Here is a 25,429-nt window from a genome sequence, read left to right on the forward strand (position 1 = left end):
AGAACGGTCACATAGAAACCAGGGCTTCTCCAGCAAAATCTGGGGAGGGAAACTTTGGTGTTAGTGCACACATATTAGCATGTATGTCTCAGTATAGGGGTGTACCCCGAGTACCTCTACATCCTGCATCAGGCAATCTTTGTCTAACAACACACGCGGTTTTAGATAACTTGATTTTGGTTTTTTTAATGACAGAATCTGGAACTCGGTCCGCTGGCCTTTGCCACGGTGCTGCACCGCGCAGCCTGCGGCGCGGCACCGCCGCTGCCTGCTCCAGCCCCCGGAGCCCGGGCGCGCAGCTCGGCGGCGGGGCCGTGCCTGCCCGGGTAACGCGCTGCCGCCGTCGGCGCGGGCGGCTCCGCTCGGGGGCGGGGGCCGTGCCGCCGGCCGTGTGCGCCGTGCGGGGCCCGGGGGCGGGTCGGGGCGGCGCGGCGGGGCGGGCCGCGGCGGAGCCGGGAGCCGGGAGCGGGCAGCGCGGGGAGCGGCGATGGGGAAGCTGCTGGCGGTGGCTCTCGTGGGGATAGCGGCAGCCCTGGCGGCGGAGCGGCTGCTGGCCTTTCGGTGAGGCGCCCGGCACCGCGGGCCGTGCGGGGAGGGGGCGCCCCGGGGGATAACAGGGGTGCGGGCAGCCGGGGGTGCGGGGAGGCCGAGCGGGAGGGGTACCGCGGCCGCGGCCGGGGCTGAGCCCACCCTGCTGGGGGAGGGGGGCGGCGGCGGGGCCGAGCCGGACAGGGGGGTGGTGGGTGCCCCCGCCGGGCTCCGGGCGCGGGGCGCTTCAGCTCCTTGTCTGGGGCCGGACTGCGGCGAAGAGCTGCCCCCGCACGAGCACGGTGGCGGCCGGCGGGGAAGGGCTAATCATCAGCATCACCATCATCCCTATCATCACCACTACCGAGGGAACCGGTTTCCCCCGGGAAAGAGCGGGCGCTGGATTGCTCTGCCGTGCCCTCCGCACGCTCCGCCAGCCGTAAACTAACTCCAGGAGCGTTGGTCCAGCGGCAATGCCCTTTGCAGTAAGGGGGGTGTGAAATACTCCTCAGGAAGATGCTGGGGTCAAAGAGGCCAGGAGAAGAGGGTGCCCTTTGGCGAGGGGCGGCTGGTACTTCTGTTTTTGCAGAGGCTGCACTTAACAGGGATGTGGCAAAACCAGCATCTGCGAAGTTACCTCATCTCCTGCAGATGGGCCAAACAGCAAGTGCAAATCAGGTTGCCAGAAACTCAAGTTATTTTCTGCTGAAGCTGACCTCCAGGTAGCAACAGCCCTCGTGTACATGAGGTTTCCTCTGAAGGAGTATGGACTTCTGTGATCATAAGTTGGGATCTCACTTGCTGTGAGCGAAAACTCCCAGCCATAGCATGCTCCGTATCATATACCTCATACCGTGAGGTGTGAATGTGAACACTGGTGTTACAGTACCTTCTCTCCTTGAAAACTACTAAACGTCTAACTGATTGTTTCAGGCCAGAAAAGCAATGGTCAATCAGCGTTGCAAAGCAGCTTCATTATGATTTTGCTCATGCCCACACAGACTCCCAATCCCTGACTCCAAAACAATGACATCCAACTAATGGATCTTTGGGTAGCTAATTACAGGAGGAAGACTTCCTAGACCCAGCCTATGCCACATAGGTGTGTTGGCGTCTTGCACTGAATCCGCCGCAAGCATTAGTGATAACCATAGTGGTTACAGGATCCTCCTGCCCTGGAGTTGCACAGGTTGGGATGGTGGAGCTGGGAAATGCTCCTGGGCTTTAGTGGGGTGAGTCATTTCAAACTGCTGTGAGTCACAGGGGACCCCATGTCCCCTCCAAATGGAATGAACAAATGCAATAATGGGAATCTGATAAAGCAAAATCTCCCAACAGCAACAGGCTTCCCCTGCCTCTGTGGCTTTCGGTGGGTTTTTCCTGTGTGCTGTTTTCAACAAACTGCAGTGTAATGGAGGTCTGAAGACAGTTGCAGAGTTTGTAAACACACAATGCTGGATAACAAAGTACTCTGAAATAATTTAACACAGCCTTGAGAGGAGAAACTGTGGGTAGTGTTAACCCTTCCCAGGCCCTTCCGTTATCCGTTCCCCCCCAAGAAGGCAGGAGTCCAGCAAAGAGACTGCTGTTCCTTCTGAGTTTGGTGTATTGTGTCTAGATAGTACGACACAAGAATCCATGAAATGCTTAAAAGCTAAGGCTTGAAGAATTATTAAAAACTTAATTCTTCTTTAATCAGGTTGGTTTATGCATCTATTACACTGTTGATAGGTACCAGACGGACCTGAGTAGGACTTGTGCAGCAGAAAACAGGTGAAGAAGTTGTGTGTTACCAACTCACATTGTCAGTTCTTCTCTGAAGAAAGTTCTGAGCTAATTTGTAAAACTCGAATGTGAATTATACCATGTTACAGTTTTCCTCAGAACAATATGCATATGATACTGTTGTTCATATATATGTATTTATATATACACGTACAATGTTATCATTTCCTTAACACTCTGTACTGATGCGGCACTCAGCTTTTATACTCTGTTCAAAACAGCAGCGTGCTTCCAGAAAAATGCTGACAGTTTGAAAAGAATTGTGAGCAAAACCAAAAATAAGAGGTGATTTTCAGTTCTGTTGGGAAAAAGAACCCCAAAGATCTGGGACTGATTAGTCCAGAGAAGAGGAAAACTGAAGGAGAGAGAGATGCCTTTGAGTATGCAGCAGGTCACTGCTGAAGGAAAGGGAACACCTGTGGTTTGTGTCCCCAAAGTGGGATAGTGGGTGGAGGGCTGAAACTGCAAAAAGGAACTGGGTAGGAAAAAGTGCCAAAAAAATTGTCATGCACTGGGGTTGCACCAACTAGCACAATTCCTGCTTTTTTTGAAGTTGCATCCTGCACAGTTTTCATGTCTGCTGTGTTTTTAGTATGGCCAGTTAGTTATCTAGGCCATCTGGCTTACTAGCTAAGGCTGTCTGAGCTAGATAAACTGACACATTTTGGAAAAGCCTCTGTATGTGCTGCAGGCTTGTGACCAGTGTCCTTTTGAATTACTCTCATTCCAGCCCATGAAGTGTTTCCCTGGGAATGCTGTCGGGATATTATCATCCCTCATTGGCTGCTGGCTGAGTTCCTGCAGTGCCGTTGGTGCTGGGTGGCTTGCAGTCTGCCCAGGAAAAGCTGATGCAAATAGGAAAGGGAAAAACCCTAAGGAGGCAGCAGTGCAAATCTGGGGCATGATCGCCCCAAGCCACCCTCGGGGTCTGGTGGGTTTGGCTGTGCCGGGATGCTGGGGGTGGGGGGGGTGAGAGGGGACCTGGCAGCCCTCGGGTGCTGCTTGTGGGCTGAGAGCCAGTGCAGTTCTGTCAGGACTCCTGAGCTGGGGGAGAGGGCTTGGGAGAGTTTAACTTGGTTCCTTTCCCTTGCTGTCCTCTGCCCTTTTCACCCTTTTTCTTCTTATTTTCTGGAGTTATGTTAACAACCTGTGTCAATGATACAGCATTCAAGCAATTTACAATTCATAATTAAGTAGTTGAAAAAATGCAGGACTGACATACCGCATGGTGCTCAGCTGTATCGCATATTTCCCATATCACAGACTGATACTGCTGTTTAGTTTATGTTTATGCCTAAAACTATAACATAAACAGGACTAGGTTTTGGTATGGAATCTTTACATTCAGGATTTTCTGTGGCTGGAGGACGTACAGCCTCAACGCTTGTGTATGATAGGCATGCAAAGGAGAAACGTTAGTTAAATACTTTCTTTTGGGGGAAAAAAAAAAAAGGAAGACATATTCTAGTATGCTAGCTTGACATTTTGGCATAGAAACACAACATATTTTCTATGGCACTGCAGACCAGCATGGTCAAACACAGCAGTTCTGGTAGTGAGGTGCCCTTCATACGGATTTGTAGACAACTTGGAATGCAGGAGATGGAACTTATGCGTGGGTGGTTACCTGTCTGTGCCTGCTTGTCCAGTAAAACACGAACCAGAGATCCAGTGTGGCGGGCACTAAGGAATAAAATAAGCGCTGCTGAAGGATAATGCTCTGGTGGGTACCAGAGGGAAGAGAAAGGGAGGGGGTAACTGCTGAAAATGGTACTACCAAGTCCTACCTGATAGGAAATGGGTAGCCTGCCTTGCAACAAGGCTATTGCTGCGTCTGGTGGCTTGGTCACCAGACATAGCCAGTGGGCTGGGGTAGAACGTTGCCCTCTCCTCACTGAAATGCTGGTCCTAACTGTGGGGTGCTACTGTATTTAGGTGGCTGAAACATGAAGAAAGCATGTCTGTTAGTCCATCATTTGAGCTGTGGTGGGTCGTGGACACTTGTTCCTGAAGCTCAGGAGCAAAGTAATGTTCCTGAAATTATTCAGTTTAGGAGAATCACTTAATCCCTGGACACGTGTAACCATCGCAGTGATTTAGAGCAATTGCTGTTGTCAGTTCTGGGTTTTGCTTATTCACTGGTTTATGGACGATTTGTTGCTGCAATATGGCAGAAAATAAAACTTAGTTAAAGCGACGCTAGGAATGTTACCTGTGTGGTGTTAACCCTGCTCTTTCCTCTTGCAGGAACAGGCTCAATGCTTCGCGGGAAGTAGCCCCGGTAACCCTCCCTAACTGCCGGCTCATTAAAGGGATCGGTACGTGCTCACAATAACTGAGTGCTTTGCTTTTGTCCAGCCTTATTTTGTAACTGCTTCTTAAAGCCAACTCTCAAGACTGATCCTGAAAACAAAGTGCTAATTTGGCTTTCGCTTGGTGCTTGGACTTTGAGGTAGGGAGAAACTGCAGGAAGAAAATTCTCCTGAAAAACTAGCTAGTTTGCTGTAACACTTTTTGCCTTCAGTATTAAAAGTTTCTGTTCCTTTTCTTGCAAGTGAGTGCCTTGCAAGCACTTCTCCTTTGCTAAGCCACTTAGGAAATTATTTGGCTTTTAAATGAGGGCGTGTTGGCTTTTCAGGCAGGCGCCTACAGGTGGCTGTCAGCTGGTGACATCTTGAAGACAGGACTTGCTGCAAGGGTGGAAGCTTTCAGAGGAGGCCACAGGCATGTGGCAAAGGAGCAGCTGCTAAATGCCAGCCAGGATCACCTGCCTTAGCACCTCATTTGGCGGCGATTTAGGAGCGGGCTGGTGCTGCACGATGCACGCAGCCGGCAGGAGCTCGGTGCGGTTGTGCAATTTGGCTGTGTGGTTGCACAGGGGCGAAGGGCAAGGGTTCGTGTTTGTCACCTTAGTCTGGTTTGCAAAGGGGTTTAACAGAGTGGCTAAAATGTTGACTTTGTCCTTCGGGTCATGTGTTTAGCACACAGGAATGTTTCTGCTTTGTTTTTTCTATCCCTTTAGGATAATCAGAGCATAAAATGGATACTTTAAAAATTGATCACTTTTTTTGTGTCTCCCTCCACCCAGATTTTTAAACTTAATACAATCTTAGTGCCTGAGGCTTTTCTCCTCTTTAGTATTTTCAGAAATGTCTTGAATTCTGTTGAAATTTGTCTGGATTTTGCACGTGCAAAAAGTCACTGGATGAGCTTTAAGAGCCTTGCCTTTGAGCTTGCTGGGTCACTGTGTTAATTTCATAAATCTTGCTTCTTCCTTGTGTCAGCCACCAAACATCTTCGTAAAGTCAAATTACTGCCATGAATGAGCATGTGCAGAGTTCCTTTGCCTGAGGTTGTGTGCAGAAGAAATTGCACTTGAAAAAACTTTCCAGGTCTTCTAGATTGAGGTGTAATTTACTCATGCAAGACTCTGAATAATTCAGGTTTGATGGTAATGAATATAAAAATAATTTTTGAGTCATTCTTTTAAGCATATCACCACTGCAATCTTTAAAGACTCTTTGCAACACGGCTGCTCTGTTGAGGAAAGAAGGAAAGCTGGAAATCGCAAATACAGTTGTGTTTAATTTCCAAACAATATCTCATTTTGGTGCCTGACATTTACATGGAGATTAAGTGAATTCTGAGAACCTGGCTCTGCTCAGAGGTGGCAGTGGATCAATTTACAGAGCTTCGTTGCTGCTTCTCGCTGTGCTCCCGTAACACTGTCCCTTCACATGGAGCTCTGCACGTTGCCTTGCCTTCACTCTGTCTGCCGGCCTTAGAAAAATTAAAATGCCAAAAATTAATTCAGCAGGTCCAATGTGGCAGAAAGAGAAATAACAAAGGCTTTGTGCAAACTTAAAAGTTGGCATGTTCACGCAAATGTCTTCCAAAACTGATTTACTATGACTGGAGGGGGTTATATTATTCAGGGAGTCTAAGGAGGCCTAACACCTAGGTGCTGCCTAGGTAGCACTATTCAGACCAGGGGTCTTGCTGTACTCCGATCTGTAAGGTTGTTCCTGTGGGTGACTTTGTACAAGGATATCTTTCTACATGGACATCTCGGCCTCCTGGGCCTTTTTCCTTTAAAATTCGATGATAAAGTTGAATAAACAATCTCTCTTTATTTTAATGTTTGAAACAGTTCTTCTGAACTTGTAAGTGGGACGTAGGTAATGATCAGCTCTGAACAAAATAATCTTAAACAATCCATCCTGTATGTAGAAGAACAGGCATCTGGTACAGTCTATTGTAATTATGTTAAAAGAGATGCATCCATAGTAATGGAAACAAACCCAGAGTAAATGGAAAAACTCTCTAGTAGACCCTTTTCTTTCTGCACGATTTCATCCCTTCTGTGTGTCTCTTTTTTTAAGACTTTGATCTATTCTTCTTTTTGAATATTGTGCAGTGTAGGGATGGATGTAAATATTGAACAAACCCGTAAAAAATGGCAGCTTGTCCTAAACCTCATTCACAAATGTGTAGGAAAGACTATAGTTGTAGAATAAAGAGTATCTTCTGAATTTTATTACTGTCTAATCATGTTAGTGGTTTATAATAAACTAACCACATGTCCTGTACTAATTCCTAAAGTTCAAGGAGCTATTAAAGAGATTGCTGGAAATACTTGCATCTTGGAACAATTCGTGGGATATAGGCGAAATAGTCACTTGGGTTTGGACATGAAATCCAGGTGGGGTTTTTGTTAGATGCACCTGGGGAACACATCATACTAAGATAAAATAAAGAACCAATAAAATCTTCACATGATCCTATGGGCTTGGTGATACAATTAAGCAATGCAGTGCAGGCAACTGATACCTAATAAATCAGCCCCTAGCTCTCCTGTCCCATACAGTGCCTGCGACAGCAGCCCAGAGCCCTCCCAAAACAGAGCCTGGGAGCTTCCCTGCAGCCAGCGGTGTGCTTCCATCCCCGCTCGCTGCCTCGGCAGTGCTGGCTCAGCAGGATTGTGCTGAATCGGCATTTTGCTGCTCTTTTGATGGCACTCGCTCTCTTTACACATACCAGGACCTGGCTGAGAAGTGGCCAAAATGTGCTTCGCTGGGCAGTTTCTTTCGAATTAGTTGGGTGCAGGGGTGTCATCACATGCCTTCCACCAGAAACTTGTGCTTTTTAATGATCTGCTCCCAATTAGCCTGCTCATCTTTCTACTTGGCAGCCTCACTGTTTCAGTAGTGATAAATTATTGTATCTCTGTTTATTCACTCATCAGTGTGCTCTGTCAGTAAAAGCTGCCTATCCGGCTCACATCACTATGGTCATTGAGCTGCTCAGCATGCCTTCGTTATCTTTGCAGCAATCCTGGGAAGTGGGGAATTGCCGCTAACCCTGTCTTTTAAATGAATCCAAACCTGGAGAGACCAAGAGCTGGGGCAAAGAAAAGGAGCTTGATGTTTAAACCTGAGCTGAAAAAAAAAAAAAAATCAAAAATTTCACACAGGCTCTAAATGTCTCTGAGCACATCAGTGCAGATGTCTGCCTCCTGCTTGAGCCCGGCTGAAATAAAGAACCAAAACCCAGGAGGTGAGATAATGTGCTGGCTCCCCCGCAAATGCATCTTCAGATCTTTTGCTTTCCAGAAAGCAGGGATGCTCTGCTCGTTAGTGTAATGGTGTGGAGCAGGGGCTTGCTGAGGCTGAAGGAAAGCTGGCACTATTCTTGTCCCCTGTCCCTCCAGGAGAATTGCCACCATGTTTCCCCAGGGCTGAGCTGGGAAGGAGCTCGCCTGGGTGAGTAATCTGGGGATCTGGTTGCTCCCCAGAAGGGCTGTTGGGCAGCCCCAGGATAAATTACAGCCAGGTGAAACTAGGGCTGGGATAAATTTGCTGGGAGTTACTTAAAAGCAAACAATAAACTTAGCTCAGGAGGAGGTGCCAGGGATGGTGTGACCCACATAAGGGATGTGAGTGGTCCATGGCCAGGAAGGAGGGGGTGTGGAGAGATGGGATAAGCTGAGTGGAAAACCTTTATGTTGATGGCTCTGTTAAAGAAAACTGGCAGAACAATTTCCTCCTTGAAGCAAACGCTCCCAGGTGGGTTTAATCCAGCCATCACCTGGAAAGTGGCTTGTGGGGCATGCTGTTTGTGCTGGTGATTGGGAGAAAAGAGGGGAGGCTTCACAGGCGAGCAGTGAAAATGTGGGATGGCAGATATGCTTCAGCATTGGACTAAAAGGTCTATGGAGAGTGCTTGATCAAAGCCTAAAATTGCTCTAGTGCTCTTACTAAATGGCTTTTATTTATTTTATTTTCCTAGCAGGGAAAAATACTACAGTAACTGCCAATATTGGAAATGATTACCCACAGTTAGAAGTGCGGGCTAGCTATTAAAGCCCTTGGCTTTTAAAGATGTAGCAGGTTCTCTATCACTTGAGAGCTTTAGGTAAATATTTGGCAATCCATCTTAGTGAAGTGCCCCAGCTCGGCCAGGAGAGTGAGTGTGCACAATTCCCAGAGCTGCCTTATGGAAGTGTGTGGGCTGAATGATGGATACAGTCCTGCCCTGAGAATCTTGGCATCTGTGCTAATTGCTGCAGAACACTATTGTCAAAATGGATGATTCATGTTGTGACACCCTGGGGCACACGGAGCTGGGTGGGAGATTGTCCAGCCACTGTGGGGACACCCTTAAGTCCCCCAAAAGAGGTGAACCCCAGTGCTATTCCCTAACCTGGCATACTGCTGCCTTCTGCTACTACTTTTAATGCAACATGAACTTCATTGCTTGTGCAGTCCTATCAGAAAGGGACAGTCACGAGAGCTGGAATTGTACTAAAAAGAAGTTTTTTTGATGGGAAATGTTTAATGTTGTCTGAAAAACTCTGTTTATCTCTGTCTTGCAGAAACTGGTTCAGAAGACATTGACATACTTCCCAATGGACTTGCTTTCATCAGCTCCGTAAGTGCCCACACTCCCTCCCTGTGCAGGGGCTTGCCTGCTTCCTACAGAAGCCATAGGTGAAAATTGCAAAATTGCAGGATGGACTTTTTTTTTTTTTTTTTTTTTTTTTTTTTCTACAAGGCTGGCTGGCTCCGCAGGAGCAGCCCAGGCCTGCGTCAGCTTAGCCAGTGTTTCCTTCTGCTTGCGCAAGTGCACTTCTTGACACAGAAGTGGTGGTGGTGGCACTGACACAGGTATTCTATTGCACTGGCTTAGCTGCTCACGTAACCTGGAATTTCTTTCATGCTGCTTCCTTGAAGAGTTGAAATGTCAAACCTCTCCCTTGTTAAAGTGTGTTAATTCACTACTATTAAAAAAAAGTAATTTTGTTTGGTGATTCTGTTGTTCCTGGTTTTTTAACCTTTAGGACATACATTTTCAAGCTTTTCTTTGCAATCAGGATGGCTAGCGATTAATTTCTAAAACAAAACCTGATGTTTTCATCTCATGCTCCAGGGACACACATGGACACATAGGGAATGATAACATTACAAAATTCATGCCAGAAATTGTAAGCTGTTGCAGTGCTGCTGTTCCCCGTGGCTTTACCACATTGGACGCAGTCGGTGGTGCCGTACATCCAGTTCGTCCCCACAGCGTATCTGTTTGCAGAGTGGTTTGACACAGCGGGAGCACCCAGCCGGGTGATGGCTGCTGCCTTGGGCATGGCTCCTCGTGCCCCACGCAGCTTGCTCCCTCTGCGCTGGGACTCAGGGCTGGCCAGAGGGAGCAGAGCCAGCCCCTCAGCCTCCATCGTGCCACAGTAGGCTAAGGCAGAGGGACATCCTGATGTCTCCTTGCCAGCCTGAACAAGGCTCCAGCCTTTTCAGCCAGGTGCTGCTTCACTTTATTTTTGTTATCCAAGAATGATTTTCTTAAGTTTTGATTTTACAGGGCTTGAAATATCCGGGAATAAAGAGCCCTGCACCAGACAAGCCAGGTGAAATATTTTTGATGGATTTGAATGAAGACAATCCCAGAGCAGTGGAACTGAGAATCAGCCGAGGGTTTGATCTGGCATCGTTTAACCCTCATGGAATCAGCACCTACGTAGACAAAGGTAAAGAAATCTTTAATTTGAGGTGGTGGCAAATCTCAGCGTAAAGAGCAGAAACAGAGATCCCTTTGCAGCCTTGCATTGCACCCCCAATAGCCTGCAGTGGCCAGGAGGGAAAAAGGTTTTTGGGCTTTCTGCCTTCACTGGGCTCTTCTCTAAATGTCAGCTGCTAAAGCAAACGAAATCTCAGGCTATCTGAGACAGAAAGATGTCCAATACATCGGAAGAAAAGAGAACATGGGAAAAGTTTGAGGAGTTGAAAACTACACAAAGTTTATTTCACAATTTACCTCTGTCCCACGCTGGGGGCAAGGCTTTTGAAGAGACACATGCTTCACCAACTAGTAGTGATCAGAATGGAGCCTTTTGTGGCTACAAAGTAAATTTTTAGAACTCTGTAAATTACCAGAATCTTAGGTACTCTGTGGCCAAGCCATGTTCTCCTCTCCAAGACATGTTCTATGGCAGGCTCTGACTACTAATAAAATAACCTTTGTGCTCTCCTTTCTCTCTTTTTCCCTGTCCTTTCACTGTGGATGTTATCGAGGCAATTGGAAGTCTGCAAATATTAAAAGAGAACATTGCTACAGCTTGACCTGCCTTCCCATGCAATCACCCTTTAAGGGAAGGTGTTGGAAAAATTGGTGGTGGCTGATTTAGGGTCTCACCAGGAGGGCTGAGCAGAAGGGCTGCAACCTTACACAGAGTACAAGAGAAGGATGCCCCTTCAGCTCTCTCAGAGTATGCAGCAAAGAAACCAGAGCCCAAACTGGCTCTTCCCAGCTGACGGTGGCTGTTTCCTGCAACCAGTCACTATAGTGTGTCGAATTGCAAAACCCAGTGGCTTGGGCACAAGGATGAAGATGTGATTTCTTTCTTCCTTGGTAGAAATAGCAAAACTGTATTTACACAGCAGTGCCCTGTAGAGCAAGCCTGGGAGAAGAGTAGCTGGAGGGCTGGATCCAGTTGCAGTGGCACCCTGTGTTACTCTGGTACTTGCTGTTCTGCCCCTGAAAAGCCATGAGACAAATGCACCAAAGCCAATGTTTGCGCTGTACTAGAGGCTGCGTCAGAGCTGGGGGTGCTCAGCCACATTCAGCTGTTTCCGTTTCTTTTTTTAAGATGACAACGTGTACCTCTTTGTTGTGAACCATCCCCATCAGAAGAGCACAGTAGAATTATTTAAATTCGTAGAAGATGACAATTCTCTTGTACATCTGAAAACCATTCGACATGACCTTCTGACAAGGTATTGGAGCCAAATACTGTCTTCCCCCAGCAGAAGAGGCTGCTTTGGTAAAATCCAAAGTTGGATGTTTTTAGTTTTAGGGTATTAACCAGCTTTCCTGTTTCTCTCATTGATTACTTATTATCTGTGTCATCAAAAACTGTGTTTCTCAAATCTCTTCTGTAAATGAGATTTTTTAATAGTTGTACCACTGAATCAGTCTTAAGCGCCACTGTGATTGATGCCAGTGAATTAGTTCGGCATCTATTTCTCCTTCTCTCATGTAATCCACTCTCGGGTCATTGCAGATCTGAATCTTCAGATATTCTGTTCTGAATTTGCTACACTGTAAAAATAAACACAGTTTTAGCTTTCTAAGGTTTTTTTGTTGCATACAAAATTTTCATGGTCTGTCCTACTGCAAAATGACTGTAAGATAAACAGAGCCTGATAGATAAAGTTGTCACAACTCCCACCTGATTTCTGGTTTCCACTTGCATGTAACCAAAAGAGAGAAGAATTTGCATGGAGTTATGGACAGGTAGCCAGATCTCTAGCTGGTGCCCTACAGTCCTGTTCAGATCTCAGCACTGCACAGTCCTTGCTCATGTAAAAGAAAATAGAATTAAAAGGGATCTAAATAACTTGGTGTCTATCTGAAGTACCACCTGTAATTGCAACCCCTTTATGTCTATGGGATGACTCTATCCTGGCTGGATTCTGGACACTCCTACAATACTCCTTCATACCTCTCATTTCATTCTTTTATTTACTTTTCTCCCTCTTTTTTTTTTTCTTTTTTTTTTTTTTTTCCCCCTAGTGTGAATGATGTAGTAGCTATGGGACCAGACAGCTTCTATGCTACCAATGACCACTACTTTTGTGACTTCATCTTGATGTTCTTAGAGATGTTCTTGGGTTTAAATTGGTCAAATGTTGTTTACTACAGTCCAAAAGAAGTTAAAGAAGTAGCAGCTGGGTTTTATTCAGCCAATGGAATTAACATTTCACCCGACAGAAGGTAAGTTTCTCCTTGCCTTAGATTTTGTTTTTTCTCACAAAAGAATCCTGAAATGCTGTTTTGTACACGTGGTACCTCTGTGGTCAAGTGTCTAAACTGGTTCATACAAAGCAAGGCGGTTTGTATGCAGAGTGTTTGTAGAACTGAAGTCTTGGTCTTGGTCTTTAACTAGTGGCAGTGTTCGCTGCTGTGCGTGGTACTTTATATGCAGTAAGATCAAAGTTTGCTGCATTTTAACCAACTGATACAGAAATTTGCGTATATTGCTTGCAAGGGTTAATGGGGCAGGAGTTCTGCAAGTGGGGAGCGCTCCACAGTCTTAAAGTCTGTCTGCTTACCCATACAGATTGCTAAGAGGTGCTTTCTTTTGAAGGTACATCTATGTTGCAGATGCATTTGATCATAATGTCCATGTTATGGAAAAACATGCTAATTGGAATTTAACCCATGTGAAGGTAAGGTGCTGCTGTTCCATAAAGAAGAGTCATATGTGAATTTTGGACAGGTTAGTCCCCATGAACGCTTGAGACTTGAGCCTGATCGTGTGGGAAGTTCTGGTCTGGATGGGTTGGCAGAGGTGCTGTGCACCCTGTTACCGAGCTTCAGGTCTTGTACCGTCTCGCCAGCAACCAGAGAGGGATCCTTGGGCGTGCGGTAGAGCTGCAGTGGAAGTCTTCCTTGGTCGGTGTGCGTTAGACCACAGAGCACTGCAGCAATCAGCGCAGGCGTGGGTGTGAGAGAGCCAATGGGGGAAGCTTGGAGCAGCAAGCAGGTATCTCCTGGCATGGAGGAGGGGTGAAGCATACTGCGCAAGAAGAAAAATAGCACTGGTGGAGAAAATACTTCTTAAAAAATCAGTCTAAGTTACGTGAGATGAGAGTCTTTGCACAAGTCTGTTGTTTATGTTACATTTTGCTTCCAGGACTTCTGATAGCTTTAATTCCTCTCTTTCTTGTTTTTCCTCTGTGTTGAATAGACGCTGCAGTTGGACACTCTGGTCGATAACTTGTCTATTGACCCTCACACTGGTGACATCTGGATAGGATGTCATCCCAATGGGATGAAGCTGTTCTACAGTGATCCTGAAAATCTGCCTGCCTCTGAGGTGCCTTTTGGGAGATGTCACTGGTCTCTTGGCTATGTCTGTGCCAGAAAGTTGCTCTGTTCAGATTCCCCTGGTATAACTTAACTCTGCATTACGTAAGAGAAATGCCCGGCCAGCCTTTACGAAAGCAAAGACCGAGCTGACTTGCAGCTTCTAGCTTCTGCTCTCAAGTGGAAAGCCCGAACAGCGTATGCTCGCTAACAAACACCTATTCAGATCCTTAGGAGGCAACAGAACAATTTCCACCCAGTAGCTCAGTCATGCTGGACTCATCAGGCTGCTTTCTGTGCAGCTGTGGCCGCACAATCAGATTTTGATGAACTGCGTTAATTACCCAGCCAGCACCTCTTTGCCAAACAAAAAATAATTGACTGAGTGCAAAGCCCAACCAGAAACGTTCGCACTGGAGTCATTTATCTGTGCAAGTGTGGTTCATCAGTAGGTGACACTGTAATTCTTTTTTCCTTCTGAAATCAATGAGGTACTGGCACCAGCGTGCCAGCAGCTTGAGTGCGGGGGCTGGTGGATGTCTGTTTGATTTTTTGCTCTTGTCTGAAGCTCCCTGTAAGTCACTTTTCAAAATGATCATGTTCAATAGCAGTAGATTTATGGTACTTGGCACTTTGTCTGAAAAAAAGCATGAAAATAAGAAGATATTAAGTAACTCTTAGGCTGGAAAAAACGGCACATTCCTAGTGCTGGGGATGACCGCCTGCCTTACTGAGGTGGAGCCTCTGTTGCACAACCACTTAAAAAAAAATCATGAGTCTTCATGGACTATGCGTCACTGAAGCAGAATTTGTGGCCCTATCACAGGATCACTTGGTTGCAGTTATCAGCAGCTGATCAACCTAACTTAAGTTAACATACTGATGTTCCCTCCATCTCTGGAGGATTTTCGCCCACGGCGTTTCAGCAGATGTATCCCCCTCCTCCGGCAGGTCCTGCGCGTCCAGAACATCCTCTCGGAGGAGCCTACAGTGACGCGTGTCTACACAGACAACGGCTCCGTGCTGCAGGGAAGCTCGGTGGCATCTGTCTACGAGGGAAAACTGCTCATCGGCACAGTCTTCCACAGAGCGCTCTACTGTGAGCTGTAGCTCATTGCGGGTAAGATCGGCTGCAGTGGAAAGGATTAAATGCTTTGGGAACTCACTTAGTTTCTGCCAGATTCGCTAACAACAGGACTGTTCCAATAAAAGTTAACTAGAGTCACGGAAATGTATTTTAGCCTTCCTCTCCACACTCAGAGTTCTATGCAATAGTAAAAGGAAATAAAAGGTGAGAAATTAGTTTATTTGTGTAACGGGGAGGATCCCATGTCAGTAACAAAGGGTAACCTTGAAGTTCAAATTCAGATTAGAAGTGACTAAACTGTCAGATGTTGTTATCTGTTGTGACTGGATTTCTGGTTGGTGGTGGTTTTGGTTTTGTTTTTGGTTTGGGTGTGTGGTTTTTTTTTGTTTTGTTTTTTTTTTTTTTTTAAATTTCCCTGGAGAAAACTGATTTTGTAAATGAGAATCACTAACTACCAGTGTGGTGTGCTTTCTTGTCACTGACCCCTCGGCTTTCCCAGGGACTGTGCTGAGGGTTCTTCTTCCAAACCTTCCTGTTGGCTTTCCCTCATGCTTCTGAAATAACTGGAAGGAGAAGAAATGTTATTTCAGTGTCATTTCTTCCCTTTTCCTCCTTTAAGCCATTTCCTAACGTTACTTCAGTTTCATAAATTTCTTTTAATCCTACTGAGAAAAGAGGAGGGCATCACTTTGGAGTGGTTTCTTACTGAGTCTTCCAAAGGGAGTTTAAAAAAGGCTTTTTTTTCTTAAAGAGTGGGAAATGGCTCCTGAGCACCTTCAGTGAAAAGTGCATTAGCAGTTACTGTTGTGTCACAGCAAAGGGAGGATTTCTGGGCGCTTTGCCACCGTGACTACCCCTGAGCGTTGATCAGCATGTTCTGTGTTTAGCTCCCAGCCCGTGTGGAACCGATTCCTGCTGTGCTCCTGTGCAGCAGGCACCGACTTCACGTTACCCAGCGGCGGTTGGCCATAACGTGCGCTGTGGGAAGACCTATCCAGGTTTCCATCAGTTGGTGGTTTTAGAATGGTGTTAGTAAGCAATCACTTGCAAGAAACTGAACGGAGTTTCCTCTGAAGCTAGAAATCAGTTTTGTGCTTTCCAGTGTGCACAGCAAGGTGCCAGCGTGGTTGAAGCCCCTCTTTGAGCCACCACTTGGTTCCTGGCCTGTGGAGTGAGCTCTTCTTTCATTAGTATAGATGTCCTTACCCACAGAGCAGCTCCTGCTGTTCTTTTTGCCCTCTGAGTTTCCACCTCTGATCACCGCTCTGGTTTTGTGATTGATGCTGACATCCAGCTGAAGGCTCCATGTTAGCAGTGGCGGCTCCCCTGCTGGGGTTGCCGTTGTGCCCTGTGTCTGCCTGCTCTGGCACATCTCAGCAAGTTGGCTGCCCCTCCAAATGGCGTCACCTGGCAGACCTGCCCAGGGCCACCACCCCTCTGCAGCCTTCAGCTGATGTGGTAGCATTTCCTCGCTGTTCTTCCACCGTTGTGTGGAGAAAAAAGGCAGGCTGCTTGTGAGGGCCGAGCGCGGGAGGAGACAGAGCCGTTCTCTGGGTGCTAAAGCTCTTCTGGCTTTGCTGTTCCCTCCTGCAGCCTGCTTCACCACCAGCCACGGCTCCCTCTAGTCTGGAGAGTACATGGCAAGTCCAGTACTTTGAAAACACAGGAGCGCTTCTGCCTACAAGATAGGGCAGACAGCCCACGCCGCAGCCACCTGAACACTGTGCAAACCTTTGTTTGTCTTTGGGTTTTGCTGCCCTGGCTGAGACGAGGCACGGCTTGGGCGAGCAGTGGTCCTGAGCAGCAAATGTGTGTGCTGACCTCTTGGCTACTGTGCCTGGCCTTTCTGACACAGACAAGCCTAATAGCTTTCATCCACTGGTATAAAGGAGTTACTGCTCCTTCTCTGAGGGAAAGGAACAGCTCTAACCGGAGCAAGGAGGTGGTGCCAGGGCTCATGGCTGGGGCTGTGTTGCTGTACGGGAGGGACGGCGCCATCCCCCTTCCTCTGCACAGCTGCCGTGGGCTGTGGGTCTTGTCACATCACCTCCTGTTCCCGGAGAGCGTCTGCTCCACTCCGAGCCCCTGTGCTGCCACCACTTGCTGGCATAGATGCTGCGGTGTAAGGCACATCCCTGGGTGCAGGAAGTTGCGGGAGGTTTAAGAACTGAGCTAGCGACATGTTGGCTCCGTCGCTGCGCCCTGCCGATGCTGGCAGCTTCCCACTGCTGCCGTGCCAGAGAATTCTTTCACCCCATGTAGCCATAGCTGTTGCTGGTATCTGTGATGTTTTGTGTACAGCTAGCACATGCTGCCGGGGTCTAGCGATGGCTAGAGAGGGAGACCTGAGCTTTAGGGTTAACCATGGAGCTAACTGACCTCACCTCTTGGGCACGCACGGCCTTGGCCTTACATTAGCGGGTCTGTGCACAAACCGTGTTCCTAGCTCCTCCCCAAAATACCCACAGTGGATCTGGGGACCTGAGCACTGCCCAGGATTTACCGTCAGTTTATGCAGGCGTTGGTGACAGGGACTCATCTGTTCGGATGATGGTTTGAAGTCTTCTGCTGACCACAGCGTGCGGACAGCCCTTCCACAGAGCAGAGCCAGCCCTGAACCAGGGCAGCTTTTGTCTCGTCCCTTTGCTGGACTTGCCTGTGGCATCAGCTGACTGCACCAAGCACTGGAGAACATAATTTACAGTGACTCTGGCTTCGCCACAGCTCCCTCAGCAACTTCGCTCCCTGCGGGGCATTTTCAGCTTCCCTGGGAAGTGGCATGCTCTCCTACTGTAACCCACTTCCAGCCTTTAGGAACAGACATTGTTCCCAGAGCCCCAGCAGAAAACAATATGCTCTGAAGGAAGTTCTCACAATAAGGAGAGTTTGGGCTATTAACCTGTTTGTGATTAGCCATCAACATCCTGCAGTAGCATTTAAAAATAATTAATTTAGGCTTGTGCCACTATTTGTTCTCAAGTGTCATCTTCTGAAGAGTTACAGCATTTTGCTGCAGTGGCAGCAACACAGCTGAAACACCGACCAGTCACGCTGCTGGTCCCGATTTACCCACTGGTTCTAGAAGCGTAACAGCCAGCATTTCCCCCCGCAGTGGTAGAAGTAACCCATCAAGACATTAATTTCATTTTTTCCAGTAGCTTAGAACATCTTCAAATGAGCAAATCTACATGTTGTTGGAACTTGTCAACCTTCCATGTTTTTGCTGGTTTTGGCCTTTCAGAAAATAAAGAATGTATTTTCTCGTGTCTGGCGTTTTTCCCCTTTTTTAAAAAACTATTCCTGTACTGAAGGCTTTCCCGGTGGTCTGCCCTCAGACAGAAGCGCATGCAGGTGATAGGCCTTAGCTTTTCCTAAAGCGCTGGAGAGAGGTCGTGGGTAGGACTTAGTACCTGCTATTACTAACAGTAACATTTTGAATTTTAACCTGGGGCAAGGAGGATCGAAGCCTGTTGCCAACCTCCTCTCGGGGCGTCCCAGCCTCGCAGCGCGGAGGCGAGAACTGAAGCTGGACCAGCGTGCATTAAAGTGGCGCTGGGCAGGACAGAGACAGCAAGCGCATGTTTTGCAGCAAAAGCAAGGCTGGGGTACATGGCATCACCGCCTGATAAAACTCGCTGGCAGCCTCAGTGGCAGAAACAGCCGCGGAGGAAGCTGCATCTCGAGCCTGGCCTCCCGATTACGAGGTAACCTGCACAGGGAAAATCCGGGCTTGCAACCTGAGGGGGGCATAACCCATCATCTTTTACAAGCTGTAGCGTCTGGAGCAGTTCTGAGCGTTTCATAAACCAAACTGCAGGTATCTTGAGACAACTTGCACAAACAAGGACATACGTATGGATGGCTCCAGGCTTAAGAAGCTGCTGAGCAGACGGTTTTTTACATGTCAGTTGTGTATTTACAGCTTCTTAATATACCTATTTTAATTAAGATCATTTTATGGATTGAGAATTCTTTTATCTTCTTGCAGGTGGTGGAGATATTAGCAGAAAGTAAGAAAGATGATTCAGCCACTGGGAACACAGACTGAGTTAGCTTAAGTGCAGAGTATTTGGCCTAGATTCTGCCAGATGTAAATCCCCTGAAACGACTACACAAATTGGACAGTTTGTGCCCTCTGCTCTTCCCTAATTTAATGCTTTACTAAAATCAAACAAATAAAGACATACTAAACACGTTCAGCAGAAGAACTGCTCTACTCTGAATGTATAAAAAGCCCATTATAACTACCTGACACTTCAGCCAGGTCTTTTACACGGGCAAACACCGGCCAGCATCAGTGTGAAGGCAGCCTACTTTTACACTGACCTGCAGTAAAAGACCGCACGCTACGTTTCATCCACATGTGAAATGGCCGTTATCCTTCCTTACTGTTTTTTTTATATATACTTCTTTTTACATAATTACAGATTGTAAATGAGATCCACTCAGAGGCCTGTGAATCGTGCCAATTTAGCCAAGAGCTGGGATTAAAATAATCTTTGGCACTGAGCAGAAGGAAGAAAGAACAAGCAGGGCAAGGTCCATGTCCCCCCGGCCCCCAGTCCGACCCATGCAGCAGCAGCTCTCCAGTCGTGCTCCCCATTCATTCCTTCTGGAACGACCAAGAAATGAACAGGAAAGTGAGGACTCGATACAAATTCTAATAAAGATTCAGGATTTCTCATTTTATTGCATTCGTTGTCTAACAACAATAATACTCATTGGCAAGAAATTTATTTACACTAACAAATTAACTTTAAACCACAAGGCTTTGTTTTTTGTATTTAAACTGTAAGAAAACAAAGGGCCACCATGATGTTTTGTTTTGATGTCTCCCAATAACTAAATATTAACCAAAGTTATTTTGGGGAAAACTCAACAATCTAGAGAAATTCATACCAACCAAGCACAAGAGAACAAGCTCAGACATGGCACTACTGTGTCTTTCATGCAGATGATCAGACACCAAGATGTACAAACAAAAAGTTCAGGATAACATGCACTTCATATACATTTGACCTCTTTAAAAAAAGAAAAGAAAAAGGAAAAAATCTGAAGCGCAACCACCTCTTCAACCATATAAAAAGAAACACTGTAAGAAGCCAATTTTTACAGTGACCACAGTGCATTTTAGTCTTTTAGCTGCCTGGTCTTCTAGCAATATCTAACACTTGTCAGTGACCAGTGAGCTACCGTTGCAGCGTGACTGGAAAATACGTTTTTCAGACAGCAAATGTGTATGGGAGAGCAAACAGTCAGAAGAGGTTCACTGTGCACTCCCCACTTCCAAACGGGCTGGCTGTTCCTTATGTCTGGTGCCCTGGGGTCCCCCTTCCCTCCAGACACTCCTGCTCCCAGCGGTGTCGGTGACAAAGCTCTCACAGAAAGCCCGACAGGCGGCTCAGGCTCCCGGGGAGGACCTGACCTCGGGAGCTGTGATTCCTCCTCCCCTCTCCCTGCTCTGGAGGAAAAAACCTGCCCCACTCTGGTGCCAGGTTCCACAAACCCTGCGGCTCGTTCCTAACACAGTCCAAACTTCCCAAAGGAACATGCAGCTCAAGGCACCACTGCCAAAACTCCCGCTAAGACACGCATTTTTTACATCATTACTTAATGCCGACAGCAAAAGTACCGCTTAGTAACCCCGGTTAGTAACAGAAAGCTCATTATATAATGAGGGATTGGAGGGCTCAATGTCATGACTAAGGTGTCACAGCTTTAAAAACCAGTTTCACAGGTGGAAAAAGTACAGTAAAATCCAAACGAGAGGCTAACAAAAGGGACCATGCCACCTGCAGGTGGCCCACGCTCCACTGTGCTGAGTGGGTACGTCCCCTTGGATGTCACTCGTCAGTCACCCTGCTCAAAAACGAGCTGCTAAAAGCGCTCCCATAGAAATCAAAGTTAGGGTTAAAAATAATAAGAAGGGTCCCCTTCCTAGAGTACCAACACTCCAACAAATCAATCCTGCCAGTCTCCCACCCCCCAAAAAACCACCTGAGGACAAAAGGCAGAAGGATCTGCAGAGGACCATTCTGTATGTGGTTTTAACAAAACTTTAAAAATCTGATCTGCAGAATACGTAAAACCCCACAAGAAAAGCATGAGTAAAGCTACCAGCAAAGACAGGGGTACGCACGCTTGCTGGCGAGACCAAGGGGCAGCTCCTCTGAGCTTGCAGACAGCCCTGGGTCCTCTGCCTACCCCATGTGTGCCTACAACCCTGCAGCACCCGCTACCTACGTGCTAACTGCTACTAGTGCTGCGTGAATCTGTATGACTATCTGTGTATGTACATACGTATGTACACACACAAAGCCATACATAGTTATTTAAAGAGGGAATCAAGCCACAAATCACTTGAAACATTTCTAGAAAGACTGATTTCATCACATTCAATCATTTAACAAAACTAAACCAAAATCATCAAAACTGCTCTGTGCACTCTGCCCATTTGGACTGTTAAAGACTTACAACTTAATCAAACATGTGCTGCTATTAAGGATCTGGTTTTTTCAGTGTTTTGGACCACGACATAGGTTTCCTGAGGTTTTCAAGTGAGGGAGAACACGGAATGAGGGATTAAAAGGGTCCAGCCCCTCTATCACTTAGTCTGATGATGGTGCGGGGGATGTGGCCACACCTAAAAAGAGCAAGATCAGGTTTTCTTTCGCCTTGACAGTATTTTCTCTCCGTAAACACACAGCTAAGAAATCAACAGAAGAACACAGTTCTTGACAACTTCCCCTAAATTTCAGCACTGAGAAACAGTACAGATTACAGCGCAGATGCTGCAAAGAACTACAGCTGGATCTGCACAAACCTTTCCTTTTGATTTTCAGTGTTGTGTTGGTACCTGGAATGGTACTTCTTGGCTGTACCTAGCTACACGATGATCCTCTTCCTTCCTACTGTAGAACTGGATTCTGCACTACTTACAAGAGTGGCATTTCTTTCTCTGACTCGAAAGCAGAACACAATTCCTTCTCAAAAAATCACACAACATTGCCCACCTCTTAATCACCAGCACGTGAGTCAGGAGGTGAAGGTGGAGCAGCTCAGGAGGACCGGAGGCTTTGATGGAAGCAATGAAGTACAAGGAACCCTGATGCTCAGTGTCAAGCACTTCTGAATAACATTCAGAAGGAAAGCTGAGGACTGGCAAGCTTCAGAGGAAAGCTGCTCAGTAATTCTAGTAACAGCTCGATTCCTGCGGTATCCCTGCAGCAGACTGCTCATGGCACAATATGCAAAAAAATTTAAGTTGTTGAAAAAACGCAAAAGTATTTGCATACACTGAGATACAAAGATGAGATTATCTCTTACCTTCGGTGTTATTACAGAATACAACAGGGAAAAAATTGCAACACAACTTTAAAGGTCCTGTACAACAAAACCAAAAGTTTCAAACTGCTTCACATCTATTATCCAGTGTCATTTCTGCATGTCCCAACAATGAGTTATCATATTTAATAAAAGGATCCACAAGAATCTCTTTTATCACAGAAGGAAGAGCAAAACTCTTGACACTGCTTGGTTTGCCTACTTTTTATGTGTTGATCAAAAATGCATTTTATGGTTTTATTGTAAATTTAAGCTACTAGGGTTTTTTAAGGTAAGTTTTGGTTTGGTTTTTTTTTGTTTTTTTTTTTTAAAGTCTGAGAATAACAAAACAATATTACCACAAAGCAATAAACCCCCTCTGAGTACTTAAAGGACTCAAGCTGAATTAGTTGTTCTGCAGAATAAGAATCTGATTTACAAAGAGATTAACTAGGCACTGTTCTAAGCAGCAAGAATGAAAACTCTGTGTATAATGCCAAGCAGTCTGCTCAGGTTTCTAAGAAAACAACATAAAACAGGGACACCACCTTAGATTACTGTATACAACCATTTAAACATTACTACAATGTAAACATTATTTAAAAAGAAAATGATCACAAAATGCATTTATCAACATTGTATTTAAAATATTAAATTTCCAGTTTCTTCCAGATAACTTCTCTTACTCAAATATAAATGGATAACCTCCTAAAATAACAGAATGCTAGTTTTACGAGGCTGTTAAACATTTGTATAACTTTTCTCCTACAAAAAGCACAGGAAGATTCACTGCAATGTGGAATACTTGTTCGCAGGTGGGGTTTTTTTGCCAGTGGTCTACCTCAAGAAAAATATCACAAACCTTTAGAAATACCAGGATGTATCGTTCATGGCAATTTCATTTTTAGATTTTAATAAATTATACATCAAAACCTTGTGGAAATTGGATTTAGAAAGAAAAAGAAAGCTAATGCTAAGTAGATCTGTTGTGTATTAATTTTGCATGACCTAGGCTCTCTCAGTTTACAGGACCACTTTACATGTCAAAGAAATTATTAGGATCAAAAGAAATTTAACTATAAACATTGCACCCCAACTGTTTCAAATCTGAGCTTCAGAGAACTTTACAGACACAAATCTGAATGCCATAAAAGTACAGAGCAGAAGAGAAGCCGAGACAAATGAAACCAAGCATTTTCTTCAAAAGAATTCAATACTTGCATTTTTTAGGCTGGCAAATTTTCAAGTTCAAGATTCTAACTTCGCATCAACATCTTAAACAATTTATGGGTTGACATGACTAGATGAAGACTGCAACTTCCAGGATGCACACAAAGGAAGTGATGTTTTTCAAATATAAATGCTGCTGTGTAGTTAGCTTTTACTATAAAGCAGTAAGCAAATACCTCTAGCTTCCCATTGTGGATATTCACTTGTTGTCTGTCCATTCTTTTGAAGAAATACTGAATATTTTAATATTACTCTTAAAAGGCAGTAACACCATGCAGTGTGAGCTATACACTGCTTTCTTCATAGTCAAAACTACACAGCAGCCTTCACTGATGGCCTCATGTACCAAGAAAACAAATCTCTGAAGGATGTAATGTGACCACTGCTAAGCCATCAAAACATTCTACAGCCTACGCCCAAAAATTCAGGTTTATGTGGGGATATTCTTTAAACACATCAATCAAAACAGTTACTATATGGCAGCTTTGGACTTAGTAACTGTCACCTCCATGGCAGCATTGATCTTAACAGCAATGTACTGAATTAAATTTTAACCAGAATCCCTCGTCTTCCTCTCTTAAAGTGCACTTCTGTAAAAACTGAAACTCTTCAGCAGACTCAAGTTTGATAATCTTTTCCAACAATAGCTTCATAACAGCACGGCACAAAGCTTATTCTCCCAATGCTTATGGGAGAATGAATCTGAAAAAGTTGTGTTTTTCCTGGGGAAAAAAAAAACAACAACAAACAACAAACCCAAACAAAATAAGCCCAGTTTCCTGTTCAAAACACATGAAAAAGAAAGCAGAGTGTGCTATAAGAAAGTTGCCTACACACTGGGAGCACAATGAAATTTATACAGATATATACGCTGTGCTCTAGTTAGAAATTCATCCTTGCTCAGATATCTAAAGGATAAATGTTATCCTCAGATTTCTGTGTAAACCCACATAATCATTTAAGGCTTTGCCTCCTTCCTGGATTAACTATTGTACAGTTAACAGAAAGAGTTTCACCTCCTGTCTTTTAACCAGGGGGAATATCGACTCTCCTGTCTTTATCTCCAGTGTATACTAAGAAGTCACTGAACAGTTGTGTTTCCAGAGCAGTATCGCTTCAAGGTACTGATGCAAGATGAAACTTACTCCAGTGATGGAACTGAGTATCCAAACACCATAAACAAGCTGAACTTCCAGTTAGAAAGTTGTCAACTCCTTATCAGACAGAGCACAACTCCTTTGACCCAGCTGAAGAAACATTCACCAATCGTTTTGACTGGCCATCCTGTTCAGAAGAGGTGAAGCAGTGGACCATGCTCCTCAACATCATGCTGGTTACTGAAGTGACCAAACATACAGAGCTCAATAGAGAAGAGTAGTTTGAAAGGAAACACCGCCACAAAAATATGAAATCTGTTAGCTGTCAACAACAACAAAACAAACCAAGGGGCTGGGTTGTTTCACATGGCAACAGCAACGAGCGTGAATTGGGTATGAGGGAAAATAAAACTACACAATATAAATTCCCCTAGTCATTCTATGTATAGCCCCATTTCTCTGTACACACTCTTGCGTAACGAATAGAAGAAAGCTGAGCTGAAGGGGCACCAGAGTGGGTATGAGTTTCTCTTCCCTTGAAGTGCCTCCACTTTCCTCACACAGCAGCACTTCTGCTTATCACTGCTCATTAGTGCCCTCTGTTGCATCTGATGAAGACTTCTCTGTTTTCTTTGATTTCCTCTGCAGTTGCTCTTGTTCCTTCCTCCGAAGCTTTTCCCTTTGCTTTTCCATTTTCTCTTGAGCTTTGCGAGCTTTCTCCAAGGATGCTTTCATTTCCTTTAGCTTTTTTTTAATGATTGCTCTGTCCTGGGAAGATGTCATACCAAGAGCCTGAGGTAGAGATAACAACATTTTAAAAGAAAAAGAATTTCATACAGTTTGATCTATCACAAATTTTTTCATATTCTAGTAATAATTCTTCTTAGGTAGAAGACTATAACGACTAAACAAACTTGAGACAGACTCAGTTACACTACTAACATGTAATTAATACACTTCTGTGCTACCTTCCATGCCTTCCACTTCTAGAATATTGAAGAATTAG

At 45.5% G+C, this 25,429-nt stretch overlaps 2 protein-coding genes across 9 annotated transcripts in view; one reads left to right on the plus strand and one right to left on the minus strand.

Annotated features, from left to right (window-relative positions):
* Positions 1–436: 436 nt before the first annotated feature.
* Positions 437–19,457, plus strand: LOC121087609 (serum paraoxonase/arylesterase 2). 3 transcript variants are annotated; one of them, XM_040592835.1, is made up of 10 exons: positions 437–561; positions 4,561–4,631; positions 9,188–9,243; positions 10,180–10,345; positions 11,465–11,591; positions 12,391–12,591; positions 12,965–13,046; positions 13,568–13,696; positions 14,638–14,806; positions 19,201–19,457. In XM_040592835.1, exons 1-9 carry the CDS (start codon positions 488–490, stop codon positions 14,794–14,796), a joined length of 1,065 nt encoding a protein of 354 aa, XP_040448769.1. In that variant the 5' UTR covers positions 437–487; the 3' UTR covers positions 14,797–14,806; positions 19,201–19,457. The 3 variants fall into 3 exon arrangements, with proteins under 3 accessions (XP_040448769.1, XP_040448770.1, XP_040448768.1); XM_040592836.1 differs by lacking the exon at positions 19,201–19,457 and adding an exon at positions 18,762–18,972; XM_040592834.1 differs by lacking the exon at positions 19,201–19,457 and having other exon boundaries at positions 14,638–18,039.
* PPP1R9A (protein phosphatase 1 regulatory subunit 9A) overlaps positions 19,438–25,429 on the minus strand; it is a 146,278-nt gene continuing 140,286 nt past the window's right edge. For all 6 annotated transcript variants that reach the window (XM_040592828.1, XM_040592832.1, XM_040592831.1 and 3 more), the window contains one exon: positions 19,438–25,215. In XM_040592828.1, coding sequence (XP_040448762.1) covers positions 25,003–25,215 — 213 coding nt within the window. In that variant the 3' untranslated portion in view covers positions 19,438–25,002. The remainder of the gene's footprint in view (positions 25,216–25,429) is intronic.

Source organism: Falco naumanni, chromosome 4 (assembly GCF_017639655.2).
Source record: "Falco naumanni isolate bFalNau1 chromosome 4, bFalNau1.pat, whole genome shotgun sequence".
Classification (NCBI taxonomy): Eukaryota; Metazoa; Chordata; class Aves; order Falconiformes; family Falconidae; genus Falco; species Falco naumanni.

Coding starts and splice junctions, on each gene's coding strand:
- LOC121087609 (XM_040592835.1), top strand. CDS start 488: ATGGGGAAGCTGCTGGCGGTGGCTCTCGTGGGGATAGCGGCAGCCCTG. Junction 11,592..12,390: donor CGACATGACCTTCTGACAAG/GTATTGGAGCCA, acceptor TTTTCCCCCTAG/TGTGAATGATGTAGTAGCTA. Junction 13,047..13,567: donor GGAATTTAACCCATGTGAAG/GTAAGGTGCTGC, acceptor TGTGTTGAATAG/ACGCTGCAGTTGGACACTCT.